This window comes from Pistacia vera, unplaced genomic scaffold (assembly GCF_008641045.1).
Source record: "Pistacia vera cultivar Batoury unplaced genomic scaffold, PisVer_v2 Contig247, whole genome shotgun sequence".
NCBI classification, from domain to species: Eukaryota; Viridiplantae; Streptophyta; class Magnoliopsida; order Sapindales; family Anacardiaceae; genus Pistacia; species Pistacia vera.
The window spans coordinates 238,827-259,538 of NW_022196054.1; the positions used below are offsets into that span (position 1 = coordinate 238,827).

General features: G+C 33.6%; 2 protein-coding genes across 3 annotated transcripts; both read left to right on the forward strand.

Moving 5' to 3' along the window:
• Window positions 1-1,012: 1,012 nt before the first annotated feature.
• On the forward strand, window positions 1,013-9,433 carry LOC116132007. 2 transcript variants are annotated; one of them, XM_031417687.1, is made up of 5 exons: window positions 1,013-2,700; window positions 3,033-3,338; window positions 3,744-3,835; window positions 6,785-7,645; window positions 9,317-9,433. In XM_031417687.1, the coding sequence occupies exons 1-5, from the start codon at window positions 1,729-1,731 to the stop codon at window positions 9,321-9,323; spliced, it is 2,238 nt and encodes a 745-aa protein (XP_031273547.1). In that variant the 5' UTR covers window positions 1,013-1,728; the 3' UTR covers window positions 9,324-9,433. The 2 variants fall into 2 exon arrangements, with proteins under 2 accessions (XP_031273547.1, XP_031273548.1); XM_031417688.1 differs by lacking the exon at window positions 9,317-9,433 and having other exon boundaries at window positions 1,018-2,700; window positions 6,785-8,428.
• Window positions 9,103-15,721, forward strand: LOC116132008 (calreticulin-3). The gene is made up of 14 exons (XM_031417689.1): window positions 9,103-9,254; window positions 9,354-9,461; window positions 10,724-10,916; window positions 11,221-11,479; window positions 11,755-11,811; window positions 11,909-11,956; window positions 12,303-12,389; window positions 12,474-12,531; window positions 13,277-13,344; window positions 13,543-13,638; window positions 13,756-13,812; window positions 13,915-13,998; window positions 14,720-14,749; window positions 15,423-15,721. Exons 1-14 carry the CDS (start codon window positions 9,146-9,148, stop codon window positions 15,432-15,434), a joined length of 1,266 nt encoding a protein of 421 aa, XP_031273549.1. The 5' UTR covers window positions 9,103-9,145; the 3' UTR covers window positions 15,435-15,721.
• Window positions 15,722-20,712: the final 4,991 nt, after the last annotated feature.

The window sequence follows — 20,712 nt, forward strand, 5'->3', positions numbered from 1 at the left end:
CCTAACACCATTCCAACAGTGGTCTCCTGTGTGAATGATGCAGTTGTAAGATAATATAGGGTGCGTTTGGTTTAGTATTTTGGATAGGATTTTATGGTTATTATTGTGTTATTGGATATGGGAGTATTACGAGGTAAATTTTAAAAATTTATAAAAAAGCCCTTAGGTTTACTAATTTAACTAAAGACCCTAACATGTAAAATGACAAAAACACCCCCACCACCTGCACTGTCAGATTCCGGCCACCACCGCCGGAATCTGGCCGGAAAATTTCGTTACGGCACAGACTTGTCGGATCTGTGCCGTAACACGTCGTTATGGCCTTTTCCGGCTAGATCCATGGTGGATCTGGCCGGAAAAGGCCAGATCTACGGTTTGTTATGGCCGTCGTTTGCCGGAAAAGGCCAAACGACGGCCATCTTTGGCCGTCAGGGACGGCCAAAGATGTGGCCGTCGTTTTCGGTCAACGACGGCCAAGATTTGGCCGTCGTTGACCGTCAACGACGGCCATTTCTTTGGCCGTCGCTGACGGCCAGATCTGGCCTTTTCCGGCCAGATCCGTGGTGGATCTGGCCGGAAAAGGCCACAGCGGTGAACTTCCGGCCATTTCTGGTCGGAAGTTTGGCCGTTGTACAGATTCCGGCTATCACCGACGGTGGTTGCCGGAATCTGACAAGTTGGGTTGATGGGGGTGTTTTTGTTAATTTTTAAACTTTTTTTTCAGGGGGTATTTAGTGAAATTAATAACCTTATGGGGTTAAAATGTAATTAAAAAAAATAGGGTAATATTTTGAGAATATTGTACCAAACGCTATTTGAAAAATAGGATCCAGAATAGGGATAAAAATATTAAACCAAACGCATACATAGATTTCTGAAATGAGTGTCAGTCTCTGACACGGCTCATATGTGAATGTGAGAAGTATATCATATTCATATGCAATTCATTCATTCAATTATATGCACTTTGTGGCATTCAATTATTCCTTTTACCTTTCTTTGTTGTTTTCTTTCTCCAAACAAAAACATTTTCATTCTCCTTCATTCACCCCATGTTACACTTCATTCATTTCTTACTAAATTTCCTTCCTTTTTCTCTCTCTCTCTTTCATCTCCACTCATAAAGTTGCCTTTTTACACTTCTGGGTTGGCCTATTTTTCATCTGTCATTATTTCTTTTTCTTTCTTTGTTTCTTTTTTATGTTTATTGTAACTTGTGAGTCCAGCCAAAAGATTCAAGTCTTGTACTTGCTTCCTCCTTCTCTTTCTGTTTTGTGTTTTTTTTTGCCATAAAATGCCACTCCCCCTTTGCTTTTAATCCATTTTTTTTTTTCTGTGTTGGTTTGGTGAGTTTTTAGCAAAATTCATTTTGTTTTTGTTTGTTTTTTCCAAGCTGTACACCATTATTGTTATTATTGATTTAATTGCTTACCAAAATTTGATGCTTCATTGTTTAATCTAATTTCTTCCCATCATTGGTAATAAATCTCGTTTGTTTTTCCATTTTTGTTTATTACTCTTCAACCGCTTCCTTTCCTGAATCTCAAATGTTTCTGGAAACAAATATTTTCTGGGAATAAAGTGTTTTCATCTTTATTCTAATCTGGGTTGTCATCAAAATCCAGTCTTTTCAACTGTTTCTTCAAGATCTCTTGTGTGGTCACTTGAAATCTTGAGTTTTTCCATCTGGGTTGCTTCCAAAAGTGATGCAAATTGAGAGTCTTGGCAATGGCGAATCTTGTGCCTGGTGTGCTGCTCAAGCTTCTACAACATATGAACACTGATGTGAAAGTTGCTGGTGAACACAGGTCATCTCTCTTGCAAGTTGTGAGCATTGTCCCTGCATTAGCAGGAGGTGAGCTTTTCCCCAACCAAGGGTTTTATTTGAAGGTTTCAGATTCATCTCATGCTACTTATGTATCTTTACCTGATGAACATGATGATCTGATTCTTAGTGATAAGCTTCAATTAGGGCAGTTTATTCATGTTGAGAGACTTGAATCTGCCTCTCCTGTCCCCATTCTTCGGGGGGTTAGACCGGTTCCCGGTAGGCATCCTTGTGTAGGGAACCCTGAAGATATTGTGGCAACTCACTCTCTTGGGTTCCTTAGTAATGATAATAATAAGAGTAGTAGTAATAGTTCTTCAGGGTCTAAACCTGGAGAGAAAGTAAAATCGCCTTTAAAAGTAGTGATAGGAAGTAATCAGAATCATGTTGGTGAGAAAGAGAAGTTGGGGAACAGAGCTAAAGATGATTTGTTGGAGAAGAAGACAGTGGCGACTTTGAGTAGATCAAAGTCTCAGTTGTCAAAACAGGCATTGACTATACATTTGAAGAAGGAGGGTATGGGGAAGTTGAAGACTTCAAGTTCTAGGTCAATCCCTTCTTCTCCCACGAGTTGTTATTCGTTGCCTACTTCGTTTGAGAAATTCGCAAATGGGGTTAAGCAGCATTCAAAGATTAAGGGGTTGGATAAGGCTACACCGTGGGTGGGATCAGTTGAAAAGGTGAGTTCTCTTCGTGCAGCAAGTCCCACCACAAGGAAGGTACCGGTGATCAAGAATATAGTGCAGGGATTTGAGCTTGGGGCAAAGGCTTTGAGGAAGAGCTGGGAAGGGAATATGGAGGTGAAGACTAGGGAGAATTCAAAGTTGAGAGCTGCCAAACATGATCCCAAGACTGAAGCACGAAGTACTTCAGTGAGTTTTATCATTAATCTTTAAATTAAATAGCAAAGTTTCATAATTTTATTCCTTATTGTGATTAAATATAAGGTCTATCAATTTTGTAGAATTTCAGATTAAAAAAAAAAAAAAAAAATTGTACAGGTTGTGAGTTGTGTCAAGCATCTAAATGATGCTTCATCTCTGATTTTTTTTCTTTATTCTTGTGATGCAACATTACAATTTTCTGACTCTTGTCCTTAAACTTAATGTTTGCTGGGTTCTTTATTTTGTTTTGTTTAATTTTTTTTTTTACCACTAATGTCAAACAATTGTGTCCTTAAATATAATTTAATCATATTTTCCAGGCTCCTAGGAAAAGCACATCAAGTGAGAGGTTGCCATCAAAAGAGGAGAATAAGGTTATATCTGCAAAGTCATCTAAAGAGGAGAATAAGTTTCAAGTCTCAACCAAGAAAGTTCCAGCAAATGGAACACTGGATGATCAAGAAAAATCAAATAAACTAAGAACTACGATTGGGAGGAAATCGGGAGAGCTTAATAATAATGGTCTACCAGGAAATTTGGTCAAGGTTCCAATAAATAGTAAAAGATTAACAGATGGAAGTGTTTCATGGACTGCACTCCCCTCTTCACTTTCGAAGCTTGGAAAGGTATAAACCATATGATGACTTGGATCCTGAATCTTCATAACTTCCTTAGTCTTGGTCAAAGTGTCTATTTGAAGTTTCTGCCTGTTAAGTTATTACGCATGCATGCCTTTTTGGAAATTTTGTTCTAGTGATTTGTAAAATCATGCAGCAGTGTAGAATTGCTTAAAAATCTCAAGGTTTAAGCCTTTTGCTGAGATATGTTGGATTTATTTATTAAAAAATGGTGTCTAATCCTGACTAGCAGGGGCTTGAGCCTTCTGTTACTTGATTTATTGGGCTTTGTTTCATTTCCCTTAAACAAACATATATCAGGTAACCATTTTATGAAAAGTAATAAATGTGTATATTTTTTCTGCTTTACACTTCATTATATCTTATCGCTTGTTTCCACATTTATTATTGCAGGAAGTCATGAAGCACAGAGATGCTGCACAGACTGCTGCAATAGAGGCTATGCAGGAGGCTTCTGCTGCAGAGAGCTTGCTACGATGTTTAAGGTACAGCAGTCCCGTAATAAAAGAAAGTTTGGTAGTACAAGCATTTTTTTTTCTTTTAATACTTCATTTACTGTCTTATAAATTCTGATAATAATATCTCCTAATATGTCAAAATTAAACAACATTTCTGCCATTGTTCAAATTATAATTCTAGACTCTAGAGCGATGGTGCATTACTTATATTTGCACCTGAAGGCTTTAGGAGGTACTGCACGATATGTGGAAGACGTCTTTATTAGGTTGGATTGGAAACAGGTCTCTGAGGTTATACCAGGTTGATTATATTAGTTTCTGGATTCTTGAAAAGTTAGTTGGTAACCGGTGACCAAGGAATATCACATAAATTTGTAAAACAAACTCAACAGGGTAAATTTAAGCTCTCTGGCACTGAAAACAATTTTGCCGATTATGTCATCTGATTAACTGTTTGTTAAATCTGTGCTTGGCCAATGTTACACAAACATGGGCCAGATGTATTGATTTTCTATTAGTTTGTGTAGATTTTTTTCATCAAGCAGATATATTTATCAAAATATTGAGTTAATGAATGCTTTGACCTTAAGGTCAATAAAAAATGGTCGGATTAATATGGAATGTCTCTGTTTGTGTGTTATCCTGTGGACGAGCATAAATTTATGATCTCCACCAAAATGAGCTATTAATGGTTTTTTTCTGCCGTAATGTAGGAATCTAGAATTTCCACAGGTGCTGGCATTTTGATTTTCTTGGCTAAAAGAAACGTGAGAGCTGATGATTCGTAGTTGGCTTTTCTTGTTCTCATATTCCCTTCTCTATACTTGTAACTCATACTAAACTCTACCTGGCCTGTTTGTGAGCGAATTAGAAGATAGCTGAGAGCACATACTCTTTTCCTTCTGGATGCAACTTTTTTGTGCTGGTGAGCTGTTGTGACATTAGTAATAGCCGGTAGAGGGACTGCTGACACCTTAATTATTTCTGCTGTCTATATTATGAGCTTCATGTACAATTTTGCCCATGGCGGATCTTGTTGGTTATATTGATACACTTTGGCTGATTACTCTAAAGAAGTTAATACTAATATAGGTTTACAGGCCTATGGCAAGACATGTGCAAGTCTGAAGTTGCTTTATGCAACAACAAATCCTACCTGACACCTTAGCAGCATGGTCAGTATAATGAATGCCAAACCAAGCAGGAATTGTGATAGATGGTTTGATAAAACCATAGACTACTTGTATGACAAAGGCTTTTGATTATTGATAGATGAAGGTTCAAGGATACATAATCATTATAGAATTGTTGTGGTACTCGGGAAATCTGTTCATGGACGTATATATAGAAACCAATGTCCAGGACATATTGGGCTGCAAATGAGAAGTTTAGGAGTTTTTCTGCCTGAAGTGATTGTTGGAAATTCAAATTTTTNAATCTCCTAATATGTCAAAATTAAACAACATTTCTGCCATTGTTCAAATTATAATTCTAGACTCTAGAGCGATGGTGCATTACTTATATTTGCACCTGAAGGCTTTAGGAGGTACTGCACGATATGTGGAAGACGTCTTTATTAGGTTGGATTAGAAACAGGTCTCTGAGGTTATACCAGGTTGATTATATTAGTTTCTGGATTCTTGAAAAGTTAGTTGGTAACCAGTGACCAAGGAATATCACATAAATTTGTAAAACAAACTCAACAGGGTAAATTTAAGCTCTCTGGCACTGAAAACAATTTTGCCGATTATTTCATCTGATTTAACTGTTTGTTAAATCTGCGCTTGGCCAATGTTACACAAACATGGGCCAGATGTATTGATTTTCTATTAGTTTGTGTAGATTTTTTTCATCAAGCGGATATATTTATCAAAATATTGAGTTAATGAATGCTTTGACCTTAAGGTCAATAAAAAATGGTCAGATTAATATGGAATGTCTCTGTTTGTGTGTTATCCTGTGGACGAGCATAGATTTATGATCTCCACCAAAATGAGCTATTAATGGTTTTTTTCTGCCGTAATGTAGGAATCTAGAATTTCCACAGGTGCTGGCATTTTGATTTTCTTGGCTAAAAGAAATGTGAGAGCTGATGATTCGTAGTTGGCTTTTCTTGTTCTCATATTCCCTTCTCTATACTTGTAACTCATACTAAACTCTACCTGGCCTGTTTGTGAGCGAATTAGAAGATAGCTGAGAGCACATACTCTTTTCCTTCTGGATGCAACTTTTTTGTGCTGGTGAGCTGTTGTGACATTAGTAATAGCCGGTAGAGGGACTGCTGACACCTTAATTATTTCTGCTGTCTATGTTATGAGCTTCATGTACAATTTTGCACATGGCAGATCTTGTTGGTTATATTGATACACTTTGGCTGATTACTCTAAAGAAGTTAATACTGATATAGGTCTACAGGCCTATGGCAAGACATGTGCAAGTCTGAAGTTGCTTAATGCAACAACAAATCCTACCTGACACCTTAGCAGCATGGTCGGTATAATGAATGCCAAACCAAGCAGGAATTGTGATAGATGGTTTGATAAAACCATAGCCTATTTGTATGACAAAGGCTTTTGATTATTGATAGATGAAGGTTCAAGGATACATAATCATTATAGAATTGTTGTGGTACTCGGGAAATCTGTTCATGGACGTATATATAGAAACCAATGTCCAGGACATATTGGGCTGCAAATGAGAAGTTTAGGAGTTTTTCTGCCTGAAGTGATTGTTGGAAATTCAAATTTTTTGGTATAATGTAAAAAGTGTTTTAAGTTATGGCAGAAGTTCCAAATAATTTTTTTTTTTTTTTTGGGGGAGGGGGGTGGGGGTGTGTGTGTGACCATGAGTTGATCCTTTACTTTTTTGGCCAGGTTGATTTTGTTATTTATTCAGAATTATCTATACAGTTACGCATCTTCAATTTCCCCCTTTTCTGTCCAACTGAATTGTTTTCTGTTATTTTTCTTCTTGCAGCTTGTATTCTGAGCTAACTTCATCAGCCAAGGAAGACAATCCACAGCCTGCTGTGGAGCAATTCTTGACACTTCATTCAAGCTTGAATAATGCTCGAATGATTGCCGATTCTCTGTCAAAAATTATACCAACTGGTTCATCCCCAGATCATGAAGAAAATCCATCAGAAGAAGCACTAAAGATCGCATCAGATAGACGGAAACATGCAGCATCTTGGGTCCAAGCTGCATTGGCCACCAATTTATCATCCTTTTCTGTTTTTAGTAAAGATCCTTCTTCAACTCTTGTACCTCCTTTGGCCTCTGCTCTTGGCCAAAAGATTGTCTCTGGCAATCAACCCATGTTAGTGCTAGAAAATTCCAGGAATTCCTCAGCAAAACCGCAAGGGAAACCCCGTGTAACAGTCTGCTCTAAACTCGTCGCATCAGGAGCTCTTCGCAGACCAGGAGATGGTCCAGCCAGTGGTCAAAAGGCACAGGTCCAACCCTTGCCAGACTGGAATAGGGGAGATGGCCTAGATGAGGCAGTGGACTTGGCAGAGATGTTGCAAATGGAGTCCCAGGACTGGTTCCTAGGATTTGTTGAAAGGTTCTTGGATGCTGATGTTGACACGTCATCTTTGTCTGATAATGGTCAAATTGCAGGGATGTTGACTCAGCTCAAAAGTGTGAATGACTGGTTAGACAAAATCAGTACAAGCAAGGACGAAGAAGCACCCCATGTCTCGGCTGAGATAATCGACAGGCTAAGGAAGAAGATATATGAGTATCTCCTGACACATGTTGAATCTGCCGCCGCCGCACTTGGTGGTGGATCACAATCATCGCCTCGGATTCGACCAACCGAAGCAAAATCAAAAAGGTGACTTTCCCTTCCCCACCTAATATGCAGTGTTGTCAGTGTATTATATGTGGTATTGAGCTATAGCATCTGTGCTTCGAAACCACCAAGTGGTTCCAGGAGCCCAGTGATATGATTTATATGTACATAAATCCTACAGGGGTTTGAGGTATAGATGTAGTAGTCACATTGATTATGAAAAGAAAAAGGCATTGAAGATGTGAAGCATGCATGGAATTTTTCACCCTCTAGTTTGCATTTGTTTATTGAAATTATACAAAGGAAAACAGTTTGGAGAGTAGAGAGTTGATCTTCTGAATGTGTGTTTTGTTTCCATTCAGAATGGAAATTGTTTTTCTTGATTCTAAATTTGGTTTTACAGTTCCTCCATTGACATTGCAATGTATATAGTTCCAAGATGAAAGTTGTCAACTTTGATTTCCTTTAATCTTTTCAACATAAGACTTGGCATTAAGGATGCATCAGTTTTCATCGACAAGATATTTGTCAGGTGGGCGAAGGTTGGCCGAAACCCTTCGCCGCTGTGTACAAAACAAAGTCTTTTGTATAATCTTAAAGGATCTAACCAATTTAACTCTCGAAGTTAATACTTGCTTCAAACTCTCCAAGTTATGACCTTAACCGCATGCAAAGCGGCATACTTGGATGCTGAGTTTGATAATGTTATTGAATCGATAACCATCGAATCTGATCAATGGTTAAAACTAAGAATGATCTAATGTTGTTGCTTATCTATGACATAGTTTTGCTTATCTATGACATAGTTTCAGAGGATTGTTAATTTCCTTTTTAGTTTCAGAGGATTGTTAATTTCCTTTTTATTGAATACCAAGCTTTGGAATTTATTTTGATTATTGAAAATTAATTTCAAATCATGATATATTATCCTCTTAGTTTAATTTTGAATAAATATATATTAACTTGGAACACTGAACAAGTACTACACAACATTAACAGCTTAATGTTTGTTGTAACACTTGTGCAATTGGGGAATCAAGAAATTGCATTTGGGATCAAAGTGTAATGTTCAACAAATGATGGGGACTGATATAGTTTAAAATTGCATTTAAGAGGTTAAATTAAGTTCAACAAATAAGAAATTAAAGATGACAAATGAATTATAAGGGATGAAATTAATACATTTATACGTAGAATTAAAAATTGCACTTTCACAAAATATTTTTTCTTAGAGGAGCGAATTAAATTAAGCCTTTGACCATATTACTCGGGTGTAAATTATTATGGTTAATAATATTCCCATGAACTGTAAAATCAAATTTAATAAAATGGAATTACATTTCATCCCAATGGTTTTACAAAATTCCCTTAGTCCATAAGAATCTAAAAGTAACACTATAGCCCCAGGATGAAAATGTAGTTTTTATAAACCTGAGGGATGGAAATGTTACTTTTCCGAACGCATTGTGCGCTTACTATAAGATGCCAAATTGAGCGAGCTGATCAGCTTGCTCTATAGTCAATTCGAATATTTTAGCAGAAATGTTACTAAACAAGGAGAAGAAGAAGAATCTAGAACTTCTCCTCCTACTTTCATCTCTTCTCTTCCATTGCGTTTCCTCCGAAATCTTCTTTGAAGAGCGCTTTGAAGGTAAAACTTTCTCGTTTCAGTGCACAGACTTGATGATTAGCTGATGAATTGATCATAACCAGGGTTTGAAAATCGTTTTTTTGGGTTCAAACTTGTTAGATGGGTGGAAGAGCAGATGGGTTTTATCAGACTGGAAGAGAGCTGAAGGAAAGGCTGGAACTTTTAAGCACACCGCCGGGAAATGGTCCGGAGATCCTGATGATAAAGGTATTGCTTTCACTAATATTATTACGAGGATGGTTCAAGTTCAAGTTCAAGTCAGAAGTTAAAGTTCCAAAAAAAAATGTTCTGCTCAATAAAGTTTTTTTTCTTTTAAGTGTTCCTTGTTATTAACTTCATTATTGTGTAATATTCTGGGTTTGATTCTTTTCTGCATTGTTGACATGTTTTGTAGATCATGTTGTTTGTGGATTGAAGTAGTATTGCGTTCTTGGTAGCATTTTTTTTTTTTTAACTGTTTTCTCGTCTTGATATTAAAGTTGTTTACGTTTTCTTTGTGGTTTTACTTTGTTAAATGTTCTTTTTTTTTTTTTTTTTTTTTTGAAGAATTATCTCAAAAGGGCAATATAAAATTCAATTTTGGTATTTTAAGAATTGAGGATATGCTTGGTATGGTTTTCTGAAAGCGACAGTTTGAAGAAGAAATTACTGAAAGGGTAGAGTTTCTTGAAAATAACAAATGTATGTATTTTATATATGAGATATTTTGTTTGATATTCTTAATAATTTTGGGAATCAAGTTAAAATGACTTATAGAATATTAATTTAAAGTAAAAAGTTAATTTCTTTTTTGTTGCTTTTTAATTATAAATGGAGAAAGTAAGATCTTGCATTTTCTGAAAACGGAAATTGAGAACATGTTCCAAACGCAGATTCAGCATTTTACTGGAGGGAAATTAAGAAAGAAAGTAACAAAATGCTCCTATCAAGCCTCTATTTTCTAACTGACTAGAAAATGAAAAACTTTATACTGGGAATAAATATGTAGTAAATTTGCGTATATATTAAATCACTGGATTTTTGAAGAACTTCGTGGGTTTGATTGTGTTGCACATTGATGCATATTTCATTGATCATTTAAAAATTTAAGTATATTGAAGTTGTTATGTTTTCTTCCCTTATGCTTATTTGTACGGGAAATATGAAGGACTTGGTTTAGTAACTTAATAGAAGACAAATGGTTTAAATAGTTAATTGTTGTTTCAACAAACTAAGAGCTACTAGTAAACTTATATTTTGTGCTTTGTTGATCGTTTGAAACCAATTTAGAAATGATTGATTAATAACTTCATTGAAGCTAAGGCTTAAGTAGGAAATTCTACCATACTGGGACGTGAGTACCATATTGCTATGGGATGTTAGATAATAATGAGAATATTAGGATAGGATAAAGTAACACCTCCATGTGTTACTGATTACCTAGGATTGCTGATCATAGCAGATACTGATGATGCCTGGAAATCTTGCAGGTATTCAGACATATAATGATGCCAAACATTATGCCATATCTGCAAAGATACCAGAGTTCAGCAACAAGAATAGAACTCTAGTGGTCCAGTACTCTATTAAGTTTGAACAGGACATTGAATGTGGTGGTGGTTACATTAAGCTTCATTCTGGTTATGTGAATCAGAAGAAGTTTGGTGGTGATACCCCTTACAGGTGAGTCAAATTGTTGTATGTTCTCCATGCCTTTTTTTTTTTTTTTTTTTTAAAGTTCAGGCCCCTTTTAGTACATGAAATTGGACTGGGCTATGTAAAGTACTCTAGAGTTCGGTGCTCGATGGTAATGTATTAGATAAAACTTTACCTTGTTATTATCAATTCGGACTGGACTGTAATACTTGTAAAACATTTTTTAAGGATTTTAATTTTAACCTATATCCCCTATGTTTTTCATACATGATATTACTAAATTGCAGTATACACAGATATAAGTCCTCTGATTGTAACTTTTTTTGTGCAGTTTGATGTTTGGACCAGATATATGTGGCTCTCAGACAAAAAAGCTTCATGTTATACTGTCCTATCAAGGTCAAAATTATCCCATCAAGAAGGATCTACAATGTGAAACAGACAAGTTAACACACTTCTACACGTTCATTCTTAGGCCTGATGCAAGTTACAGCATCCTAGTTGATAACCGAGAAAGAGATTCAGGGAGCATGTACACAGATTGGGATATACTTCCCCCACGGAAAATCAAGGATGTTAAAGCGAAAAAGGTACAACCATGGCTCTGTAATATTCGTGTTAAACTGTGGTACTTCAAATTATGGAATATTGTTACCATACTAGTTTTTAAGTTGTGGAAAAAAAAAAATTAGAAGTGTTTTATTCTGAAGATTGCATTTATCATTATGAAAACCACAGTTTATTTGAGTAGAATTTTCAGTTATATGTCTAGCTATCATTGTTTCCCTTCTCATTAGTAGGCGTCAAGTATTGCTTATTTTAGGCTTGCCTCTTCTCTTACTTTTTTATATATTTCCATTCACAGCCAGCCGACTGGGATGATAGAGAATATATAGATGATCCTAATGATGTAAAACCAAAGGTGTGATGTATGATTCTCTTTCATATTAATGGTTGAGATTGTATTAGTCATTGTTCCACATAAATTACACTTGTATTTACCTCTCTTATTGTTGCAGGGATATGATTCAATCCCAGCTGAGATTCCTGATCCAAAAGCTAAAGAGGTTCGTTGATTGGCTAACAATTTCATCCATTATGCTGTCTTCCATTCCTGTCCAGTCTATTTAGTGAGATTCAACACATAAAAGTTACTAAACCCACCAGAAATTTCTCTCTCTCTCTTTCTCTAAATAAAACCTTCTAAAATTGATGCGATAGATTGTGGTTATATTTGCTTAGGGATTTCTACTCATTTTTTTGCCGCCTAGTTTATCTTGATGAAAGGGTGACTCTATTATCAATTAGAAGATTTTATTTGATCTTTGTCTATGTTTATTTGTTGGTAGAAAGCCATAGGAGGAAAAATAAATTTATGACCTTGCATGACCTTATCTTGCTGTTGTCGAATAGCCTGATAACTGGGATGAAGACGAGGATGGAATATGGAGGGCACCTAAGATTCCAAATCCAGCTTACAAAGGACCATGGAAGCGCAAGGTATGCTCAAGTTTGAAATAGAAAGCTCAAACCAGATATTTTTGTTGCAGTGTCTAAATTATTGAAATTTTTGTGGTACTGCAGAGAATCAAGAACCCCAACTACAAGGGAAGGTGGAAGACTCCATGGATTGATAACCCAGGTAAATCTCTATCTCTACAAGATTCAGGGACTAGATGGTTTCACACATTGAAGAGTTGAGGAAAACCATTTAAATGTTAATCAAACAAGAAATAAAAATATTGTATGGAAATGTTGATCAGACTATCCAGGTAGAGTAAATTTATGTTTAGACTTGAACCAGATTGTATGGTCAAACTGCTGCAAGCAAGTTCAGTTGCCTATATACTATTGAAAACTCATTTTTAAGTTCCAGATTAACCTGCAGCCTGACATTCTTGACACATCTTGCTTAAGTTAAACTCCTATGTGCACTGCTACGAGCCAGTGGTTTGTGCTAAAATATCAATAAGCGATTACCCAAAGTATCTTACCATGATTTGATCCAGCTGAAGGTAGGGTGCATACTAGGCCTTGGCCATGTGCTTTTGAACCTTGTCTTGGGCCCAAACACAATAGTAATGATTTAAAAAGTAAAATTTGAATGTGAAAGGCCACTGATTTAGCTGGTTAGAACCTCTTGAAATCTCGTATAGACCAATTGTTAGACCAAACTCAAAAATATGGTAATATCTTTTTAATTTTATTTTTATTTTTTGAGCAAATATTCATCAGTATATGCACCTGTATGTCATGAATTGTATGTCTGTCTACTTGTTTGGGTACACTTGTTTTCACAATCTGAACAATCTTGCAATTATTGAAAACTTCACTCTCCAAATTTAATGCAAAATGTTAAATATTTTCCCCACTTAATTTTTGTCCAGAGTTTGAAGATGACCCTGACCTTTATGTGCTGAAGCCTGTAAAATATGTGGGAATTGAAGTTTGGCAGGTAATTATCATGAATGTTCTTGTGTTCTTTGATAAGATTAACAGTGCAAATTAAAGTTTATGATATCTACAGATTATAATGTCATTCCAATAGTTCATGTCATAGGCCAACATTCTTCAACCTATGGCATCATATTGTACTTTTTCTTAATTGAAATTTAGTTATGTTAGAATAAGTGGATCAATCATTGCATTGCAGGTGAAGGCTGGCTCAGTTTTTGACAATATCTTGATTTGTGATGATCCACAATATGCAAAACAAGTTGTAGAAGATATTTGGGCCAGTAACCGGGAGGTGAGCTGCTGTTTTCTGATATTTCTTTTTCCTAAGTTTTCGTTTTCTTTTTTTCACGAGATTGATGTTAAGACCTCTTATACATATCTGTTATTTCCCACTTCTAACCTTTTTCAGGCTGAAAAAGAGGCATTTGAGGAGGCAGAAAAAGTGAGGAAAGCTCAGGAAGAAGAGGTTTAGTGAACTTTCCGTACTGGGTTTTGCAATTGATGTAATAATTATTCTCAATTTTACTTTCTGAATCTTTGTAAAAGTAATGTGGATTATTTTGTGTAGGAGGCTAGAAGAGCTAGAGAGGAAGGTGAAAAGAGGAAGAGAGAGAGGGATCGCCGGTATGAAGAAAGGAAGCAGCGCAGAAGGGTAATGTGTCTCATGATTTCTTCTAATCCATGTTCTTTTTTTATTTAGACTGTAATTTGCTTCTTATTGTAATTGTTAATTTGATTTAAGACAATCATCCCTAGTCTTAATTGATTCTTTTTGCTCTTATTTGTTTCGAGGAAGTGAAGTCCTCTATTAATTGCTTATTTGATGTCTCATTTAGCCAAGTGTCTTTGGTTCATTACATTGAATTTTTTGTATCTTGTAGAGCTTCGCAACAATTTGGTTTTTTGGGGTAGAAGTATTTGTCAAAAGAAAAAAAATGAGGAACCACATACATGAAGAAATTATGGCTTGTTTTATTTTCCTATTGGATTAAGAAAAGAGAAAGAGAATCTTTAGACCATCCTTGAAAAATCTTATTTTATAGATGAATAAGTTTGATGAAAGCAAATTGTGAAAAACATGTTTGGAGAAGACTAAATTGGCTATTATCTTTGAGTGAATAACCCGTACGGGTTTGTTCTGTCAGTCTCTTGTCAGGAAAAAAACAAAAAAATTAATGGCTAAATAAATGAGGATGTAGGTTTGGAGGAAAACATCTAGTTGGTTGAATGGTCCTTTATTTGGCCTTGAAATATTTAACATATATGGTTCACATGTGAGAATTGAATATTTGGTTATAGTAATTACAATGACCGTGATGCTTCTATTGCTTTTGATAAAACATGAATTTGATCTCAAAAATTTTGTTTTGCAGCGTGACCGCTATGACTTGGACGATTACCATGTAAGCATGAAAGAAACTCTCTCTTCTTCGTTTTTTATTTTCCTCATTCTATCCATCCAAAGAGTATTTTGCTATTTCTGGTGATTGATGTGGAATATGGGGCTGCTCAACCTTCACCTCCCATTTATTTCGTGCGATGGAGAGCCTTATCTCTGCACCTCATTTAATTACTTATCATAAAGAATAGGGAAGTAAAAATGAAATCAATTAATAAACTTGTAGTTAATGTTTGGATTGAGGGCAATAGTGTATTCAGTACAACAATGCAGGTGATGAAACTAGCATATTTTACATTACACCCGAAATACAAGCGATTATTGCTAACTATTTCTATTGGCACTTGTGTTGAAACCTAAAATCCTTGGACTCTTATGCTATTCATTGAATACAACTAGAGTGAATTCTGAGGGCTTGATAAAATACCATATGAGATTTTCTACTTCCTTGAGATTTTAGCATTTAAAAATCCGCTAAGTGAGTATGGGGGTTTTCCAGGAGCGTTTGAAGTGAGAATATCATCATGCTAATATTCCCCTAGGCTTTGTTAAGTGGGGTCAAGGGATTTCTGGCAACGAGTGTAAATATTGTTATGCGAGTGACTGATGTTCATATAGCTCTAAAATCAAGTACTCTTGACAGAAACCCTGAAATATTTCCTTTTTTGATCTTGCAGGATGAACTATGAGCTGGATGTTCTCCAATTTTCAAGTATGTGTTACACTACTTAAAAACCAAGAGTGTTCCACATTTCCTGAGGCAGAATTGTTCAGTATGTGAAATATTTAAAACTCAATTGTTGTATAATTCTCTTGTTGTTTGTTTTAATATCATTGTCAACTTGGAAATAATTTCCCCATTTTGATAAATTGATTCACTTACTAGGTTTTATGGGGACTGGATTCCATGTATTTTCACATTAAATTTAACATTTATATTCAAATATTAAAGGGAAACTTATCATTATTGGATATTTGTGTTTTTAAAATTTATACTATATATAATGATAAGTGTATTTCCCTCGGGCTGATGTCATGTACTCGAATTAGAATATTGAAATAAGAAAGGGTGCGTTTGGTTTAGTATTTTGGATAGGATTTTAGGGATAATATTGAGTTATTGGATAGGGGAGTATTACGAGGTAAATTTTAAAAATTTATGAAAAAGCCCTTAGGTTTACTAATTTAACTAAAGACTCTAACATATAAAATGACAAAAACACCCCCACCACCTGCAGTGTCAGATTCCGGCCACCACCGTCGGAATCTGGCCGGAAAATTTCGTTACGGCACAGACCGGTCGGATCTGTGCCGTAACACGTCGTTATGGCCTTTTCCGGCCAGATNCCAAAAAAAAAAAAAAAAAAAAACCTTGCATACTTAGTTAGTTTGACTATGTAATTAAAAAACAGTGTCTTTCACTAGTATAAAGTACATTTGCACACTCATCTATACATACAAAATATAACAGCATATGAGGAATGAGAACAATCTCGTTTTTTATGTTATTTATTATTATTTTTTTTTTTATAGAGGTACCTAGTTATACAATATATAAATCTTAAACATGTATAGCACAAGAAAGCTCATAGATGTAACTCTAAGATAGAACCAGAGTTTGTCCGCGACTTATATATTATGAGACCTATTGTTTTGCAAAATGGCCTATATATATGACAAACTTGAGGGTTATTTGTAATGGCGTTTTGATTTAATATTTTGTGAAAAACAAAAAGTCACTACCAATAAGTTCTTAACTAGATAACAAAGAGAATATACAAGTAGATTATTTTTTTAGTATGCTCTAAAGATTCTGATGATGTAAAGGTAAAGAGCTCAAGAAGAGAGAACGACAAATATATTTCTTTTAATTAGAGTACAAGGTAATTATTGAGATATTAAATTATTAACAAACATAGTATTATAAAATTAAAATATCAATAAAATCTATCATTTTATTAAAACAGATGAATTTGGTAAAATCTCACCTATCATGTGGGATTTTAACACCCAAGAATTGAAAGATTCTGGAGGGTGGTGGATTTTCCAAAATCCATGTATTTCAATTATTATTATTTTTAAATCAAACGAAGGATTTTACCAAATCCATGGATTTAACGAAATCAGTTATTTAGAATCTCTCAATTCAGATGAAGCTTTAGTGTACTTCACTCATGTTGATGTGATATACTCGAATTAGAATATTAAAATAAATAAAAATATCATATAGTGGCAATTTTTGTTCCTTTGGATTAGAATGAAGACTTGCAGCTAAATATAAGATAATATTTGTTTAATGCTCTTTTACCAAATCTATGTTCATTGATGTTGTTTTGGTCAACTGAAAATTGAGAAAATCTAATATGGATATTGGTAGGGATTCTCTTTTCTTACCTACTTTTATGTAAATCAAATATATGCAAAATGGTTAACAATAAAATTACAATTAATTTGTAATAAAAAAAAAAAGTTACAATTAATTTTATGATATTGTAAAAAGATATTATGTATATTCTTTTGTTAAAGAAATAAGAAAAATATATTTTATATCAATTAGAAAACGAATGGTATATATCATTGAGTGCACCCAAACTTTTTAATAATTATAGAAAATTCCTTATAATTATTAAAAATTCCTCAAAACAAAGAGATTTTTAATAATTTTATGGAGTTTTTAGAATTTATAATTTGACAATTTCGGAAAAGCTTTAATATGCTCAAATTAATGATCATTATATGAAATCAATCTAAGAAATAAATATATCAAATATGATTTACTAAATAAAAGCACCAGCCTCCTTGGATTATTATTTAAAAATTTTATTATGGATATTTAAAATTAAAATTTCCCTTAAAAAATAATTTTTTAGGATAATTCCCTCTAAATAAACGTATTTTATAAAATAAAAATAAAAATAAATAAATAATGCTGTCGGTGACAAACTTACATCCTAAAGTTGGTGACACAATCATAGCTCTACCCCACCCAACATGTAATGTTTTTAATTAAATATATTATCTCCCATAAATTCAATTACAATATTTTGAACATTTTAAAATTTTAAGAAATATTTTTGATGAATTTCATAACTAATAATTTTTTTATTTTGATAAATTTAATTAGATTTCAATAATATTTTAGTAAATACTAAATAGTGAAACCTTGGTGACGCATCTCCCATGGAGCATTATGAATTTCAAGATAAAAATTAAAAATCTATATATGATAAATTAATAATTTTATAAACTAATATATATGAATTAATTTAGTTTTTTTTTTTTTTTAATGGTTTTCATCATTAGAAGTAAGGTTATCAACAAATTATATTTAAATTTTGTATAAATGTTTACCAAAATATTCTTAAGGATTATTTAAACAAATTATAGAATCAATAAAATCTGTATGAAATTTTAACTAAATCTTATGATTAGCTATTAATAATCAAAGTTCGAATTACTTTTTGGTCCTTCAAGTTTAGTCTATGCAATTAAGGTCTTGTAAAATCTAAAAGTAACACTTAGGTCATAATTGTTTGGGGTGAATGGACAAAGGAATGAGAATCTTATTCATGTTGCATAAGGAATACAAATCTTATTCCTTAAAAAAGAGTAGAGTGGGGTTCCTCCCAAATTATGATTTTTACCTATAATGGATAGCTAAAAAAAATGCTTTATTTACCCCTTCTTACAATTATGATTTACAATTTTACCCCTAAATCAATTTTTTAAAATTTTAAGTTATTTTATAATTCAGTAATTATTTTATTAAAATATTAATAATTCAAAATTTTGAAAAATCTTCAAATCGATCAACGTCGGACAGATTTGTTAGACTTCAAATTTTTGTCACGTAGTTGGCATGTGAGCAATCAGTTGTCGATGAGCTTGCCGAGACCGGAGGCTTTTGACTCTCCACATGTCGACATTGATGTTGGAAGCGTAGGGCAAATTTACCAACCGACGAGTTTGACCAGCGTTGACTGGTTTGAGGTTTTTAGAATTTTTTGAAATTTTCAATATTTTTAATTTTTTTGAAATTGAAATTTTACATTTAAACAAAATAAATATATTTATTAAATGGAATAAATTAATGACACTTTCTTCCAAAAATGACAAATTGTTTTCCATTCCATCAACATTCTTTATTTCAAGCAAACAAAATACCTTTTATCCCATCTATTTGTAATCCACAAACCAAACATGGTCTTAGGTCCTTCTTAGTTAGATTTTTTTTCTTAAAAGTCTAAAATACCCTTACTCTAATCTTATATAAATGACATAAAAAAATTATAAAAATTAAAATGGCTTTTAAGTTTTAACCGAATATTTCATTAAATGTTTACAACAATTTTGTTAATTATAATAAAGTAAAAATTAACATATTAGAGGTATTTTAGACTTTTACATTAATTTTTTAAACAAATGCTAACTAATCTAATAAAGAGCTAAGTGTTACTTTCACATTCTATTGGACCTTATTGTTATTTAGGCTAAACCTTGATTCAGTCTTCCTTAATCTATGGCTCAAGAACACGAAGATCATTGTGAGATTCTTTAAGATGGCTTTAATTCTCTTCATCAATTATTGAAGCTCACATTATATGATAAAAATAAAAATAAAATATAACTCATTGATGCCTTTAATGATTCATACAAAAAGCTTAAATTATATGATAATATCATCAAATTAAAAGAAAAAAAAATGATAAAAATAAAATAACACGATAATAACATAACAAAAGAATTTACAAAGAAACTTACGAAAACTAAAAAATTCTACATCCTATAGATAGGGATACCGAAAAATTTTCCGAATCAAGAGTTTCTATTAAACATCAATCGAAATTATTAAATCTTTCGATCCAATTTTGTTTAAAAAAAATTCATAATTCAAGTTATTAAGAGCAATAAAAGAGAAAATAGCGTATATTTACAGTGTAGTCATTAACTTGATTTTATTTCCAATTTTGTCCTTTTTCTTCACTCGGTGTACTGTTACCGGTAACACCCACCCATGTTTAAGTAGACGGGTGGTGGTGGTTCCTATTTAATAAATTCAATAAATAAACCCAATAATTTTTCTTTTTCTCTCCACCAAATAAATTAATCCATTAATCCAAAAATCAAAAATAAAAAAAATACGAAAATTCGCAACCCAACAAAAAAATTAAAATTAAAATAATAAAAAAGGGATTCCTTGACCCCCCTGAAATTTAACAANTTATAGTGGGCAGAAAAATCCTGAAACGAAGTGATACAAAATAACATTAACATATCCAACAATAACAAAATCTTGTTAAATGATTGATTTTGTTTTGATAGAATGGTATGATGATATGTTGTTCTCTTCATGATCCGCAGCATGTCCTGTAAATTTTGAGGAAAAGAACTACACCATCCTTACAAGCCAGTGCAAAGGACCAGATTATCCTGCTGAGACATGTTGTACAGCTCTTAAGGAGTTTTGTTGCCCTTTCGTGGATAAAATTAATGACATGAAAACTGATTGTGCTGCAACCATGTTCAGCTACATAAACCTCCGTGGAAAATTCCCACCTGGCCTTTTCTCCAGCAAATGTCGTGAAGGGAAATACGGTCTCACCTGCCAATCCGTACCACCTCCGGCACCATCACAAAGTCATGCAGCAGCTACTCAGTACACATTGTGGATGCTCGCAACTGCCTTTCTGGCATTGTTTTTCTTTATGCACTGAATGTCGAAAGGTGAAAAACCACTATACATAAGTAAATTCCTTTTCATTTATTAATTTTTCTCTTTACCTCAAATATGACTTCCTCAGGAACACATTTTCAAATGATGTGTTCACCAAATTGTACCAATGCTACCGAATAATATGATATCATAATGTTTTTTTTTTTTTTTCCAATTTTTTTTTTAATTCCAATATATATATATATATTTTTTTTTCTGTTAATGTTGTTACTAGATTTGCATGATAAGAACTG

Coding starts and splice junctions, on each gene's coding strand:
- LOC116132007 (XM_031417687.1), top strand. CDS start 1,729: ATGGCGAATCTTGTGCCTGGTGTGCTGCTCAAGCTTCTACAACATATG. Junction 2,701..3,032: donor CTGAAGCACGAAGTACTTCA/GTGAGTTTTATC, acceptor CATATTTTCCAG/GCTCCTAGGAAAAGCACATC. Junction 3,339..3,743: donor CACTTTCGAAGCTTGGAAAG/GTATAAACCATA, acceptor TTATTATTGCAG/GAAGTCATGAAGCACAGAGA.
- LOC116132008 (XM_031417689.1), top strand. CDS start 9,146: ATGTTACTAAACAAGGAGAAGAAGAAGAATCTAGAACTTCTCCTCCTA. Junction 11,812..11,908: donor CTAATGATGTAAAACCAAAG/GTGTGATGTATG, acceptor TTATTGTTGCAG/GGATATGATTCAATCCCAGC. Junction 13,813..13,914: donor GGAAAGCTCAGGAAGAAGAG/GTTTAGTGAACT, acceptor TATTTTGTGTAG/GAGGCTAGAAGAGCTAGAGA.